This window comes from Spea bombifrons, chromosome 12, assembly GCF_027358695.1.
Source record: "Spea bombifrons isolate aSpeBom1 chromosome 12, aSpeBom1.2.pri, whole genome shotgun sequence".
Classification (NCBI taxonomy): domain Eukaryota; kingdom Metazoa; phylum Chordata; class Amphibia; order Anura; family Pelobatidae; genus Spea; species Spea bombifrons.
In genome coordinates this window covers 33751600-33766732 of record NC_071098.1, presented here as the reverse complement: position 1 = coordinate 33766732, position 15133 = coordinate 33751600, and the positions used below count along the sequence as shown (strand labels likewise).

The following is a 15133-nucleotide window of genomic DNA, read 5'->3' as shown; positions in this document are numbered from 1 at the left end:
AAATGTATAGTTATATCAGTGACCGGCCCCTTGTATAAAGTATAGTTAAATCAGTGACCTACCCCTGTATAATGTATAGTTAACTGGGACCAGTATAATAACATACAATTCCATACTGGGAATGGTAGAAGGGGAAAGGCCTCCTCTCCCTGTTCCCACCCACTTTTGTTGCCATGGAGATCAGTAGCAGCCTGCAGCAAAGAACCTGCCAAGGGAGCTCGGGAGAGGCGGGGCCACACAGCCCCAGATCGCTGATTAGCTGAGCTGGCCACGTGATTCGCACAGGAATGCTAATGAATGATGGCATTTGACTCCCCTTGCTGGGTCTGATTGGGGGAGCTAGAATTATACTGGGAGCACTGGAGACACTGGGACTGTGAGGAGAAGACAGAGACAGGTACCATGCAGCAGGAGGAGCCCCGGGGCTGACACAGCCAGGTACTGGGGAGGATACTGGGGATTGCACAGGAAATTGTAGAGACTAAAGTGCAGTGTACTGGGACCCTGGAAATTATATTGGTAATATTGGAGATCGAGGATATTGGGAGTTGTATTGGGGATACTGGAGAATGCTGGCATTTATACTTGGAATCATATTGGGGATAGTGGGAATTGTACTGGGGATGCTGGGAATTACCCTGGGCTCTGTGCTTGGATGCTGAGAATTACTCTCCCCCTGGACAGGCCCATCTTTAATGTCAGGGCTGTTTTGTGGAGCCATAGATTACTCTGGGGCCCACAGCAGGCGAACTGCGATGAAGAGGTCTTCCATGCTTGGCACAGATAGGGTTAATAATAATATTATCAGCTGTCGGCCGCAGCTGGTCACCTAGTCACCTCCGGTTCTAGGTTGGACTCACGGACCCCTTTGCCGAAGTGCCATCTCGTGGCCTTTTTTCCCGTTTGTTCCACATTTTTATCATGTAGTTTGTATCTGGGCCAGTTTGGGTTAACCAGACCCTTTCTGTTTATCAAAGGTGTAAGCTCTTTGGACGTGGCCCCATGTGGCAACCAGGCAATCTCTGTAATGCATGTATAGCTCAAACATATGTCTTAGTGAAAGGGGACGTGGGATCCGATGTCTGGACCCTGGACCTTCTGCTTATGCCCGCTGTGTTTGGTGGCTGCTGCACTTTTTCCGTTACCGTTCTGCCCCCCCCCCCCAGTAGGACCGTGACCTGCCCAGAGCCTGCTAAATAGCCTGCGACTTGTACAGCACCGTGGAATATGATGGCATTTATGAAGCCGGTAATAGCTGTCTGCCGGTATACGCACTGCCATCATAATAATGCGGGGCTGGCACTAAGCGGACAAACTGCCATTTGTGTTAACGGAGGTCCCAGGCCATGCATCACAGTTCTAGGCTGGTCTAATTTTTCCCAGCTTTTGCATCCTGGTTCTAGGCTGGTCTAATTTACATCAGCCACTGGATCTGGTTCTAGGCTGGTCTAATTTCCATCAGTCCCTGATCTGGTTCTAGACTGGTCTAATTTCTCTCTTCTCTGGTTCTAGACTGGTCTAATTTTCCCCTGCTCCTGGATTTTTTTCTGGGCTGGTACAATTTCCTCCTGCCCCTGGATCTGCAGTAGCTACAGATCAGAGACAGTAAAGACATGATTTATGGGACACGCGGTAGGCATTTTCTTGACTCTTGGGGCAGAGGGACTGTTCTGGGGATGTCAGGAGTGTTGTCTTTTGGGTGATTTACAGCTCGCGCCCTCTGGATTTATTGCTTTGGGTGGAAGGAAGTCTCTGCATCTGGAGGGGGTTTGGAGATAAAGAGTCTGAACCCAGATCAGCCTCACCAGCTCTGTTAGAAACACTGAGATCAAAGCTGCCAATTAGCTTCCCTGGTGGAACGTAGATCTTGGTGGCAGATAAGAACCAGCAGTCCCATTTAGTCTGTACGTTCCCCACATAAAAAACACAGGTCTTACAGCCCGACCTCCCCCACTATGTTTTTTTGTACCATCTCTGGTGGAAGTCTGAGGTCCCTAGAGCACCTTGTATTTCATGCGCTTGGGAACCGGTTCTAAGGGCCCCGAGTTAATAATTCTGAAGCCTCTGGGTTAGTGAGGCGGCCATGAATGTGGAAGCTGATACCCAGGTGGCAGGTTGGTGGGATTGATTACAGCACTTAAAACACCCTGCTTCCTGCACTGAGGGGGGGGGCTGTATGGATCAAAGCCATGTGCAGGAAGTCGTAAAGTCACATCCTGGGGACATTTGGCCTCCGTCATTAACCCAGCAGAGCCCAGAAAGGTCACATCGCAGGGAGTCCGCTCCTTGTGTGATCGAAGGTGCCTCGTGCTAAGTGTTAAGGGCCTTCCCTGCCCACGTTTATGGCCATATTTATTCATAAGAAAGCACTCTGTCTGCAGGCGTCCCCCAAGCACCCAGCGGGACCCGTCCGCTCCCAGCTCGCATTGGCTCAGACCCGGGTGACTGGCCCCGGGGCCCTCTCACTTCCCTGGGTACCGTGTTCCTGCTGATGGATAAAGCTGGATAGATTACCCACAATCACATGCATGCTGGAAAAAAAAAAAGAAAAAAACAGGGCAGCCACTGATTGGCTGTTGCTAGGTAACACCATAATCATGAGGAAATTAAGCTGTTCCTGTCGTGCTCCGGAGCGGGGATGGGATTGCGGGAGGTAAGGGGGTAACAGGAACAAAGGCGGCTGTGTGTGGGATTCGGATGCTGGAAGGCCCAGCCTGGACAGTGGTTAAACTGGTAGGAGCCCAGTCTGTTTGTGACATTGTGTGCAGTGCTTGTTCCTGTCAGTGATGGGAGTGGGGGGTATCACTGGGATGCTAATTAGGCAGGGGGTCCGCTCACTGCCTCCATTGTGAGGGTCACCAGATTAATGCCACAACCCGTCTAATGAGCCACGTGGTGTCTGCTCGCAGGGGGTTGGGGTGAGGCTGTACCCGGGGCATTGTAGCTAGGCTTAGGGTTCCTTTAGAATGAGGGCATTTCTATAAAGCGACCCATCAGGTATTTACTAAGGCACCCCCTCCCCGGTGGCTGGGCTTCTGTTGGGGTTAATTAATATTTTCTTCTGCCCTAATCCATGTGATTTGGTTACAGGCTGGACTTGGACATTAGTTTGTTCTTGGCCGGCAGGTTTGAGACTTAAGAACCTGTGAGTGGGGGGTCCTAGGGGCCCCTATCACTCGGGGAGGGGGGTGGGTGTCATGCTCCAGGCCCTCCGTCGCAAACTGTAGATTATTCATCACCCAGTCAGCAGGTGCCAAGGCACGCTTGGTGAATGTGTCCACTATAAAACAAGAACATGCTAGAAGGATGCTGACCCTCACTGGTCACGTTATCACTGGGATCGCCCTGCTCAGGTGCCTTGACTGTGATTGGTCAGAGTGCATTCTCAGCTGGCCAATCACAGTGACCGTCCTCACACTTACAGTTGGTCCCTGAATGCAACTGTTGCAAACGGTGCAGATAAGATGGTTGGAAGAGGTACGGGCCACAGGCGGCCCCCGTGGAGGCGCTCCTCCCTCACGCAGCTCTGCTTCTCCGTTTCCAGAGTTTGGCGGCACCTTTCCCGGGTGTATTACTGGCACCGCGTGAGCAGATTGGCCCCGGTGTACCTGGCTGCTGTGCTGCAGTATTTAACCACTGAGATTCTGCAGGTGGCGGCCAATGGCCAGAGACACATCAGCCCGCGGCACCTGCAGTTCACCATGCGCAATGACGAAGACCTGGGAAGACTGGTTGGCCAAGTGCTCATCTCCCAGTGTTTGCTGCGCCGCAGGCGGCGTCGCTCCTTATAGGTAGAGAGGTGCAGCTTTGTCGGAATAAACTATCCATCTATACTGTATGCTGGCTCGTGTGGCTCATTTCATTATTCAGTGGTTTACATGAGAAATTGCCCCCCACCAGGGTTATAAAAATATGACCCCTTATTGCTGTACCTGACGTGGGCCAGCTGGTTGAACCCATTCTATGGAAAGTGGGGTGAATCTAACTACAGGGCCAAACCATTACCAAACCACGTGCTAAAGGGATGGTCTGATTACTTCCTTGGCCTCCAGTGGGTTAATCTGCTGCCTGCAGCTGCTCTCCACCCATTGGTGGACCATAACTCTCATTCCCTCAGGCCAGCACAGTAAAGGGAATGAGAATATCATTCTCACTTTCCCAAAATGCCTGTTGATGATGTCTGACGTGGCTTTTGCGGGCTCCTCGTGGTGGTTTTGGTGTTTTCTCTAACACTTATACTCTGCCAGGGGCAGCCCCGCACAGACGGCAGCTCTGGGTTGAGGTGGGGCGGGGGCTTTGAGGTAACGGAAGTGAGGGGGTCCACGCTGATGTCGCACACACCCCGGAAATCAGAAGAGTGTTTGGCCAAAAACCACTGCTCTGTGAATGTCTTTGATAATTGTCTGCCGGTTTACACATTAAAACACTGTGGGACCCATTCATTATTAGAACCGGCAGACGACTCCTCCTCCTCCCGAACCTCCGTCCCTCCTCCAGCCGACTGAGTCCAGAACCCGGAAGACCTCCCTCCCTCCTCCTCTCGCCGACTGAGTCCAGAACCCGGCAGTGCGAATGAACCCGTGGGCAAGCTGTACACCATGTTTACGATGTCTTCTGTTTCTGCCCCATCAGGTGGTGTCGCGCGTTATTTGCCCTAATTTTTGGGACTTTTCGCTAAAAGTATGGAGAACGAGCAGCAGACGTCCCAATCCTCCAGCAGCAGCACCAATGGGCGCCAGTCCACTGCCTCGTTACCGGTATACAGCGGGATCCCGGACCGGCAGACTGTGCAGGTAATGTGCTATGCAGCGAGCCCCGGGAATTACACTGCCCTCTCCTGCCACTACGGTCCCAAGTGCTTAACCCTTTGAAGACCCTTGCGCTCCCCATTGCCCCAGCTGGTTGTTGCACCCCAGGGTGGTTACGATATTGCCGGATAACGTGAAGCCAGTTGGTGACGGTGAGTTGGTTAAAGTGCATTATCCGTGGCCCCCAAGCCTTTCTCCTGATAAATCATTTGGTGTCACAAAGTCTTTGCCCTGAAACCTGCGTTGGGGGCAGAATTTAGTGTAGCTTTGGAGAGAAGAGTCAGATGGGGTCAGAGGTCGGCTCTTTGTCATGTTTGACAAAAGCCTGACTGCTTGTTTCCGGATCTGGGAGTCGCTCGAGCCGGAGAGACCAAGGACAACGACGCAGGGAGTGGGCCGCTCGCCGACGCCAGGCCGCCCCCGACAGGTAAGGGAGCCGTCCTGTGTCACTGCCATGAATGTTCTGATCCTACCAAGGAATTTCTGCCATGGCTGTCTGCATGCATTTTTTTGGAGCTGGCTGACGAGCTCTGTCCTTAATCTGCAGCACAACGAAAGCATCAACTTTTTTTTTTTTTTTTTTTTACTGAGAGGGTGGTAGATAAGTGGAACAGCCTCCCGGGAGAACTGCTAGAGGCTAATCCAGCGAGGGAATGTAAAGGTGCATGGGATAGACATACAGCTCCTGTCTAAGACAAGACTAACGACTGATTAAGGTTTGAGTCATTTCAGACTAGACGGGCCGGATGGGGCCGATCTGCCGGCGGGGGCAATGTAACTACAGGAGTCGTCCGTGGGGGTCTGATGGCCCTGCGGGGGTCTGATGGCCCTGCGGGGGTCTGATGGCCCTGCAGGGGCCGCTGTCAGCCCCTGGATGATGGATAGGAGGCAGCAGTAGGGGAGGCTGGTGATGGATGAATGCTCTTCAGGATGTTTTGTATTTGCAGCTTCAGTGGGTGGATAACAAGGTCAGCTCTTTAACCCTCTTAACCTTTGACCTCCTCTGACAGGGGTAGCTAGGTTCTGAAGGCATTAACCCTTGGGGAGCCAGTGCCTGCAGATTGTAGAGAAAGCACAAGGCAGCCGGCTTGGAAGGCTCAGAAACTGTGAAGCGATGTTAGAAATGGAGCTCCCTGTCCGTGGGGTGCCGCAGTAAATTACTACTATTCGCTCTGTTCCGCTTACCAGCTGAGGCAGGGGTGAGGCACGCACGACACGCTGCTCACTCGATCCCGGCAGGTTTGACCTTGGGGCTGCAGCATATCTCATTCGGAACGCACATCTTTTGGTTTTCTCCTCTGCAGAAGTAGCTGCGATATTCGGGAGCCTGATGCAGGTTTTCTGTCGGATAATTAGCGGCGTTCCCGTCTATTGATGTCGTTTCTTGTTTCCCGTTAATCGTTTTTGGCGCATTTAATGTATCTGCTCACAGGTGATCCAGCAGGCTCTGCATCGGCAGCCTAGCACAGCAGCGCAGTACCTGCAGCAGATGTACGCAGCGCAGCAACAGCACCTCATGCTGCAGACGGCAGCGCTACAGCAGCAGCAGCACCTGAGCAGCTCCCAGCTCCAGAGCCTGGCCGCTGTGCAGCAGGTGAGGGGGATTCTGGGAAACAATTGGTAGCACCACATGCCAGTCACGCTGCCGGTAACCTTCAGCTGAAACTTAAGAGATACGCGGAATCACCAGATTGATGGGGATTGGAGGCAAACGGCCGCGATGCAGCACGCATCAGACAGTGCCTGTGCATGTCGTTGTGTCAGGGGCCATGCATGCGCATGCTGTGTCCATCAGAGTGAGTCTGCATCGCTGTCTGTAAAATCGTACTCCTGCGCAATCTGTCTTTCAGGCCGGATTGGCCGCCAGCCGTCAGGGGACTCCGTCTGTGACTAATGTGTCTCAGCAGACCCCATCTCAGCCCACCACGGTAAGCGAGATGTTTCCCTACTCCAGACGTGGGGTGCAAAGGGGAGACAGATAATCCGCTGGGAAGGACTGGGATCCTAAAAACTGAGAAACTGCAAAAAATATTCTGCAGTTTGACCGATAGCCAGAAGGTGGCAGCAACGCTCTGCAGCGAGAGGGGACTACCTGCCTGCTCTCCTTAATGAGACGCTTACGGCATATACGGCATTTCCCTACAGGATCCATGCCTACCACACAGATATATCTAGATATAATATATAATATCTCAGGAGTAAGCCGGGAGTGCTGCTAATCCGCACTCCCAGAGATCCTGGCTGTCCTAATAAAGCAGCAGCAGCAGTAGTAGTAGCGGGTCCTGGGCCAGTAAGCACAGTAAATCCCATCTGTTAGAAGCTGCCCCTGAGTCTCGGACGTGGAACTTGTCCTTTCTTGCCGCGACCTACTTTCTATCATCCAGCAGATTAACCTAACGACGTCCCCCCAAATCATCGGCCGCGCACAGACTGTAAGCTCCACAGCCTCGTCGGGCATCACACAACAAGCGGTGCTGCTGGGAAATGCCACGTCGCCCGCTCTCACGGCTAGCCAGGCTCAGATGTACCTGCGCGCACAGATGGTAAGCGGACAGAGCGGTGGAAACAACTCTTAGGGTTAGGGGAAACAACCCTAACCCTGCGGGGGTCGCAGAAATAATTGCTGTGTCTGTTCTTAAAAGTGATTTCCATGCTGATTGTTAACAATACTGCGAGTAGGACCGGGGGGGGGGGTATTTATGTCAGTTGGTGGCTGGTGCCTGAATACAGTGAATGGTTTGCCTGGGGGTCCCCAGACGCCTGCCTGCAGCTCAGCTCATATTGGTGATGGCGGCTGGAATCCATGTCTCATGGTCACTTTGCTGTTCCTTTCTCCCCAGCTCATCTTTACTCCCACGGCCACGGTGACAAGCGTCCAGTCCGAGGTCAGTGCTGGAGCCCCCACCCAGCCCCCTCTGAGTGGCGCTCAGGTAAGTGGCACTCAGTCCAGACTCTCTCCTGAGGGCTCATAATGAATCTGCAGCTTTATAATTCTGTGTGTTTCGGCCCCGTTTTGATCCCGTGGCATTGCAGCGATTTCCCTACTTTCTAGAGTAGGAATAGCGTCCCTTTCAGTCCATCTTACGTGTTTCTGTGCCACCTCGTGATGACACAGGAGCACTGCGAGGTCATGGTGCAGATGTTGCCACCTGTGTTTCAGGTTCAGAAGCTGGCTTTACGTGGCAAGCAAGGGACGCCGCTCGGCCAGTCACACCTTCCTAGCCTTGCCATGAAGCCGGCCACAGGCAGTCTGAGCCTTCAGACCACAAGCACCACATCTAACCCAAAACCAGCAGCGCATGTTCTCCTGCAAGCAGCACGGGTGGGCACTGATGACTCTTCAGACGGCTATAAGAAGGTGGAGAACCAGGGCATGGAGAGCCGAGGAACAACGAACGGCAGGGCGATGGTTCCAGTCACCACGCACAGCATTGTTTCTCCAGGTAAACACCCAACACTGACATCTGTGTCAGATGAGGTGCAGCTAAACCCGTTGGGTAAAACCTGGTGATTTTTTTTGCCCCCACAGCTTACACGCATCAGCTGGTGCAGCAGCATCAGAAGCAAGTCCAGCATCAGCTTGTGATCCAGCAGCAGTTCCAGCCCAGGCCAGGCCTTCTCCCTCTCTCCCAAATCAGTTCCCCTCTCCAGACGCAGGCGTCCCAGTCCCTCACTGCCCTGACGGTCACCTCCCAGGCCCAGCAGGAACCCGCATCAGTCGGTGTGGAGTCCGTCGGCCAGAAGTCCAGCTTGGCTGCTCAGACATCTGCTCCTCAACCCTTGGCGAGGCCGTTCCATGAAGGGCAGGAGCCCACAGCATCGAGCAGGACTCTCTCACAGAACCCTGTAGTCCTCCACGTACAAGCACCCACTGCTACGGTAAGTGCACCCAGGGCATATGGAGGAGGTTGAGTGGAGCGAACACTCCCAGCCCCAGGAGGGCTCAAATCACATGGATGTTTCCTATAATCGGGCCATTTAAATGTCCTGTTTTCCGAGTGAGTAAGCGAGCGAATGTCTGGGACGGATATGCCGTTCATTCGTGTGCGGTGTGTAGAAAGTGATCGTGTCCTGACAATGTGTCTCCTCTCCTACCGCAGGAAACCTTCCGGAAACATAATGCTGTCCCGCAGAGAAACATGTCTTCTGCACAGGTGCTGTCTCAAGGTGCACTACCGCCACAGGTTGCCTCCATCACAGGGACCCCGGAGCATAACGGACCCCTGCCACATGGTAACTCCACTTGCCTTTTTCTACATGGCCTAGGTGTGTGCAGGGGCTGCTCTGTTTTCTGCAACACATAGTTGCACATCGTGTAACTATCCATGACATATTTCTTGGTTTTCCACCCGATCTTCTATCCCGGAAGCTTCCGGGGTCCAGACAGTCGAGGTGGACTAACTGCTTCTTGACGTTTCACAGTTTGTCTAGATTGGCCCTCACAGGCCTACAGAATTCTGTACATAGCCCCTCTGGGAAGTTCAGACTCACATGCTGGCAGCTTTTAGGTTTAGAACAGAAAACTTCCCAGCATGCACCTGACGTATCTTGATTGGCTGCTCTTAGGGGCTTTTATTTTTATTGGTGCGAGATGCCCCAACAGCCACTCTTTCTTCTCATGGTTTTTGTGTTTTGCGCTGATACCCCAGTAGGGGGGGGGCATCACCCTTCGGGTGGCAATTGGCACAAAGCTCCACACAAAATATATTGATTGTCCGGTATGAAGGTGGCATCTGTGGAGGTTCGTGGTGGCAGAGAGTACCCAACGCGCATGCCAGAGACCACTGACCCCCGAGACAACCAGTAAAATGATCCCAGCGGGGAGTCCGAGTGCGTGGGGTCCTCGGTCTCCCCATGCAGGAGGGAGAGAAGATCAGTAGGGGTCCAGAGCGAGTTTGCTGTGGGTTTCCATGCGGCCACACACCACCCAGCAGCGGGGCCCCTGCGCACCTCCCTGCACACACAGGGGCAGCTGGCGAGGTGCTGTAGCAGCTGCCTGCAGCCTCCTCCTTCTGCTTTCTTTGCTGATTCCCCCTCCTGCCTGGGGCTCGGGGATTGGAGGAGGGAGTCGGGGAAGGGCAGCCCTCGCTCAGGAGGAGTACAAAGGCTGAGCTGCTCATTCATTGTCTGCGAGTGAGGGGGTTGTATGTGGACAATGTGCCGGCTGAGGCCTGCCCTCCCCGGGGTGTGAGGCTGGCACAGGAGATCACAACAAAGGGCCATGGAGCGCGTGTGAGCCGTCCATGCAGCGCCAGGGGGCACGGCCACTGGGGCAGCGGACACCGCCTATCGGGCCACTCCGGCAGAGGCCTGGCCCCTGGGAAGCTGCCTCTGTCCAGTTGCTCTCTGGAGGGTGAGTCCTGTCTCTCCGGGTTTGTGACGTTTTCTTTGTTGTGGTTGGGGGGAGGTTTCCACGAGATTTACCCCATGTTGGGGCTAACGAGAGGTTTGAGGTGCTTCTGCCTTAGACTGGATCAAAAAAAAGAGAGAATCTTGGCTGTTCTTTAATGAGACCCTTTCCCAAACGCCAACTCCAGTTTCCACTACTCCTTCGGTGAGAGAGCCATGGTTTGTGTGCAGGGTTAACAGTTTGTTGTCCTGTTCATTTAGTCGGCTGTGATTGCTGGGGTAGTTGCCTCCGGATCTGTTGATGCCCCTCTGCAGTGGGGTTCGGGTGTATTTTTCTGCTCTTGTGTTTTGTGAATGAGTCGCCCAACGGTGGGAACAAAATTCAAACTCCGCGTGGTTCAGCTGTTAACAGCACATCTTTCTGCATCTGTTAATTACGCTTCCTGCTCATTTTATTTTGCGTGAATGGAGCGAGGATCTGCCGTACAGCCGAGGTGGTGGGGAACTCGCTAGCAGACGGGAGCAGAGTGAGAACGGCCTAATCAGACCGCGTCACCATAAAGCCTCAGCTGGCACTCCGCCGAGAAATCAGAACGGCTGCAAGTTTCCAATTAGATTTTGGGAGTTTTTAGCGTCCTGGACTATTGGTCGCTCCGCTTGCCCGCTGAGGACTCCAAAGGGCAGGATACCTCAAAGCCCTGCGCCCCGTCCGTGTAAAACATTCCGGGTGCAGATGATCTGCTTCATCCCCTATTTTGGGAAACCCTCCCAGGCGTCCCGCTCTTCCTGCCAGGCTTATTGTGGCAGCCGGGGGCAGATCCTGGGTATTTGTGTGTGGAGGCTGCTGCTCGCTTCTCTCCGCTAACAGCCCCTGCAGGCTTAGAGCAAATGTATGGCTCAAAACGCAATGGAAATCCCGGAACGGGATATTGGTGCCGAGCCGCTAACGGGCTTTACTGACGTTATTTACCAAGACAAAAGAAACCCGCGTTTAACACATTGGGTGCCACGGAGCTGCCGCTTGTTCTTTTGTTTAATTTGGATAGAGATGCTGGAGCCCTGACATATCGTGAACCGAATCCTTCAGGACGGCTTCCAGAGCTCCCAAAACTCAGTCCAGCTTGTACCGCACAGAGTTAATGGGTAACAGAGCGGTAGAAACATAGATCCATCTGTTTTACCAGATACTGTAGATACCCTGGCCTTATGCTGCACCTATATATATATATACACCTAAATGCACGGGGTCCGGGGCCCTTGCCCATGGCCGCTCTGGTTAAACGATTGAGAGGCGACACTCGTGCCGCGTCCTGATAACCTGTGTCTCGTTCTCCAGACTCCGGGCGGACGGCTCATCCAGACCCACGCAGTCATCCCAACTCGGACATGACCTCGGGGACCGGCTCCTCTCCCGTACCGGCCGCGGCCACTGGCACCACTCCTCAGAACGGTGAGAACAAACTGCCGCAGGCCGTGGTCAAACCCCAAATCCTCACCCACGTCATTGAAGGCTTCGTGATCCAGGAGGGAGCTCAGCCCTTCCCGGTATGACCAGCTCGACTTTATACCCCATCTCAGGGGACTTACATGGGGTACTAACCAAAGCAAGGGGTGTCCCCGATATTCAGAACGGGTTCTCCACAGCCCTCTGTCCGATGCGTTATGGGAATCATTTGCTGACGGACTGCCTGAATATTGCGGGAAATGCTCAGATGATAGAACTGCCTCCCTTCTTAGTGATTTGGGGGCCACAGGTGTGTGTCCTGCGGGCGGGGGGTTTAGGAGACCCTGATTTGTTCACGTTGTGGTGAAATGACTTGTCTTGTGTTTTGGGTATATTTCTGTGTCATTCATGTCGCTTTTACCTTTGCAGTCACTCAGGAGCAGAGCCGTCCTAGAGGTGAGTGTCTCTTATGAGCGTTTGCTCAGCCTCCCTGCTCAGCCTCCAGTGCGGAGGTCGCCCCGCGCAGCAGCTGCTTTGCTCAGAGCCATCTGGGGTTTTGCGTTGCACCGGCCTCTGATGGCGTGAAGTGACATGCGCACGCACGGGCTGGAGAGTCTGCATGAGCGCAGACTCGCAGTGCTGCTCCAAACCGCTGGCAGTCTTTGCTACTTCGGGGCGATTAGGTGGGGTCCAAGAGACTTACTGCATTAAGCTGTTTGTTGTATTGTGGTGTTTCTACGACGCTCATTAATCCCAGCCGTCCCACGCGCAAGATATAGTCACGCTGAAGCCTATGCGGCCCGTGTGCTTCTAGAGCCAGGCTGTAGGTTGCCGTCCAGGAGCTCCATGCTGTCTCTTCTCTATCCGACAGGTGGGACGATCCTCGCTGCTTCTGCCTGAAAAGCTTCCCCAGCAGGACACGACGACCACTGACTCCGAGATGGAGGAGAACTTTGTGCCGGGTACGGATCTGAGTGACGGGGGAGGGGTATCTGCCCGCGGCTGGCTGCTCTTCTTGCTAGCGCCCCCCCTCGCGTGGCAGTTCCTGGGTTTCATGTATTTACCTCTCTGCGTTTTGGTTAAAGACTCCCTGACTTTAACTCCTTTTTCAGAACACAAAGAAGATGGGGAACCTCCCAAGCTGAAGTGTGAGCTCTGTGGTCGAGTAGACTTTGAGTACAAGTTTAAGCGTTCTAAGAGGTTCTGCTCCATGGCGTGTGCGAAAAGGTAAGTGGCAGGGGAGGGGTACGCGTGCTCATCGTTTAAACGTATCATTTCCCATTTAACACGGTCATTTGAAGAAGAACAATGTGTCTGAGAAGGTTCTTGCTCTGGGCTCGTGCAGGTACAACGTGGGCTGCACCAAACGGGTCGGCCTCTTCCACCCCGACCGCAGCAAACTGCAGAAAACCGGGGGGCCAAAGCATGGACGCAGGAGGTCACGGAAAGTAGGCTCCAATAATCAGAACATGGACCCAAAAAAGCAGGTAAGAACTCTGATTCTGTGTCTAGCAGCTGGTGGGAATTTTCTGCTTCTACGAGATGGAACGTAAACCGTTATGTGGCATAAAAGCCGCGGTCCGTTTAACGGTGACGGGGTCCGTTTAACGGGGACGGGGTCCTTTGAGTCGTAATATTGCAGCGATCTCTACTCCTCTGCAGTTGTCCGGATCCATCACTCCCCTGAGCTCAGTGCCTTTACCTGGTTCCTCCAGCCTAAAACACAGAAACAGCCAAGAGGACTCGGATAACTCCAGCTACGAGGAGCCTCTGTCCCCCGTCTCGGCCAGTTCCTCCCTGTCCCAGCAGCGCGAGCGAGGGACGGATTTGGAGCTGCCCAGATTACCCAGCGAGGAGCTGCTGTCTCTAAACCAAAACTTCCTTCCCAGCGACCCCACCAAGTGGAAAGTGGAAGATGTTTGTGAGTTCATTCGCTCTTTGCCAGGTGGGTCACGCATATTGTGTTTTACCCCTCAGACTGGATCCTTGGGGCCGATAACCTTCCACATTTAGTTATCTAAGGTTAGCAATAGGTTCTTCAGTTCAGGTCATTGCTGAAAAAGGCTGCCGGCCCTGGCGCTTAGAACGAAACCTGTATCCGTTCTTTGGGCAGGATCTCCTCCGCCTAAAACAGCTCAACTTGGGACCTCGGTGCGCGTTATGTAACATCTTTAATGTTCTTGGCTGGATCTGGTGGATGTTGTTGGTCACGGAGTAGATCCTGTAAGATTGCAGGACAGAAATAAAGGTTTTGGTTGTCTTCACCCTACTAACCCTCTTGCCTCGGACCCCACAGGCTGCCAGGAGATATCTGAAGAGTTCCGGGCGCAGGAGATTGACGGCCAAGCTCTCCTGCTCCTCCGTGAGGACCATCTGATGAGCGCCATGAACATTAAGCTGGGTCCAGCTCTAAAGATCTACGCCAGGATCAGCACTCTCAAAGACTCGTAGCGAGACGCTGACGATAAGAATCACTTTTGGAAAGTGTGCGTATTCTGATCTAGTTTACAGATTCCTTTTTATTTTTATTCTTACATTATCACCTTTTTTGAGGCTTGATGATGTCGCCTCTGTCCGGCGATCGGCCTTCACCCAAACGTTTTTCAGAGACTCCGTGTGACCGTGGGGTGGATTATCTGCGGACCTTTAACCCTCATCTCACGTTTCTTGAGGCCAAGGTCGTTTATTGACGTACCTTTGCCCAAACCTTTTCTGCCTTTTGATTTCTGGAAGTCTCCGTCCGCTGCCATCAGGCAGATAGAGATTATAGAATCCACCCCATGCTGCGGTTTATAAAAGACCAAGCGGGTCCCTGAATGATCGCGTCGCAGGGGAACGGAGGCCATCTTGATGGATGGAGGCTCAGTGGTTTCCTCTGTTTAATATCCTTGTAGGATTTTCTGAAAGCTGAATAACCGGATGAAAACACTTCTGAGGGGCTAATTTAGCTGCTGGGGCAGGTAACAGAATTGTTATGGGGGGAGCGTGGGCGGCAGACTCATGCACGCGGGTGGAACACGTAATGGCATTAACCCTCCCTGTGTGCCGGTCGGCTCCCGTAACGCTCTTTAATGCTGATAGAGTTCATGTTCTGCACTTGGTGACCGTGCCCGGTGGGGACGATTCTACAGAACCAGCATCGTGGTGGGAAGCACCGTCATTATAATTACCACGTCTGTCCCTAGATTTCATAGTCCTGTTCACTAAATAAACCCGCGTTATGGTGTTTCCGGGTCAATACAAGCAACAGATCTGTATTAGAAACCACCGTGCGTGCGTCTGAGCGGCCGCCTTGACTCCCCGTTCTCAGGATCTGCACAATTATTCCTCCCCATCAAGTTATATCCACTATTAAGTTGCTGATTGGTTCAGGCACCCTTTGCAAAAGGAAAGGAGAGAACCGATCAGATAATTCTGGCTCTGCCACAGGCTGCCACCACAAAACAAACCTAAATATCTCCAGTGAAACTGACAAGAAGCACACGTTATCGCCAGTTATTTATTTCATTCATTGTTCGTTTCTGCCGGCGCC

The 15133-nt window shown here is 53.2% G+C and overlaps 1 protein-coding gene across 2 annotated transcripts; it reads left to right on the top strand.

Moving 5' to 3' along the window:
* Window positions 1-362: 362 nt before the first annotated feature.
* Window positions 363-14054, top strand: PHC2 (polyhomeotic homolog 2). Of its 2 annotated transcripts, XM_053452195.1 has the most exons (16): window positions 363-438; window positions 4633-4793; window positions 6241-6402; window positions 6659-6736; window positions 7196-7351; window positions 7649-7738; window positions 7969-8251; window positions 8338-8687; window positions 8909-9041; window positions 11494-11702; window positions 12031-12057; window positions 12473-12563; window positions 12714-12828; window positions 12947-13088; window positions 13264-13546; window positions 13898-14054. In XM_053452195.1, the coding sequence occupies exons 2-16, from the start codon at window positions 4683-4685 to the stop codon at window positions 14050-14052; spliced, it is 2385 nt and encodes a 794-aa protein (XP_053308170.1). In that variant the 5' UTR covers window positions 363-438; window positions 4633-4682; the 3' UTR covers window positions 14053-14054. The 2 variants fall into 2 exon arrangements, with proteins under 2 accessions (XP_053308170.1, XP_053308171.1); XM_053452196.1 differs by lacking the exons at window positions 363-438; window positions 4633-4793; window positions 6241-6402; ... (4 more) ...; window positions 8338-8687; window positions 8909-9041 and adding an exon at window positions 9963-10161.
* The last annotated feature ends 1079 nt before the right edge of the window (window positions 14055-15133 follow it).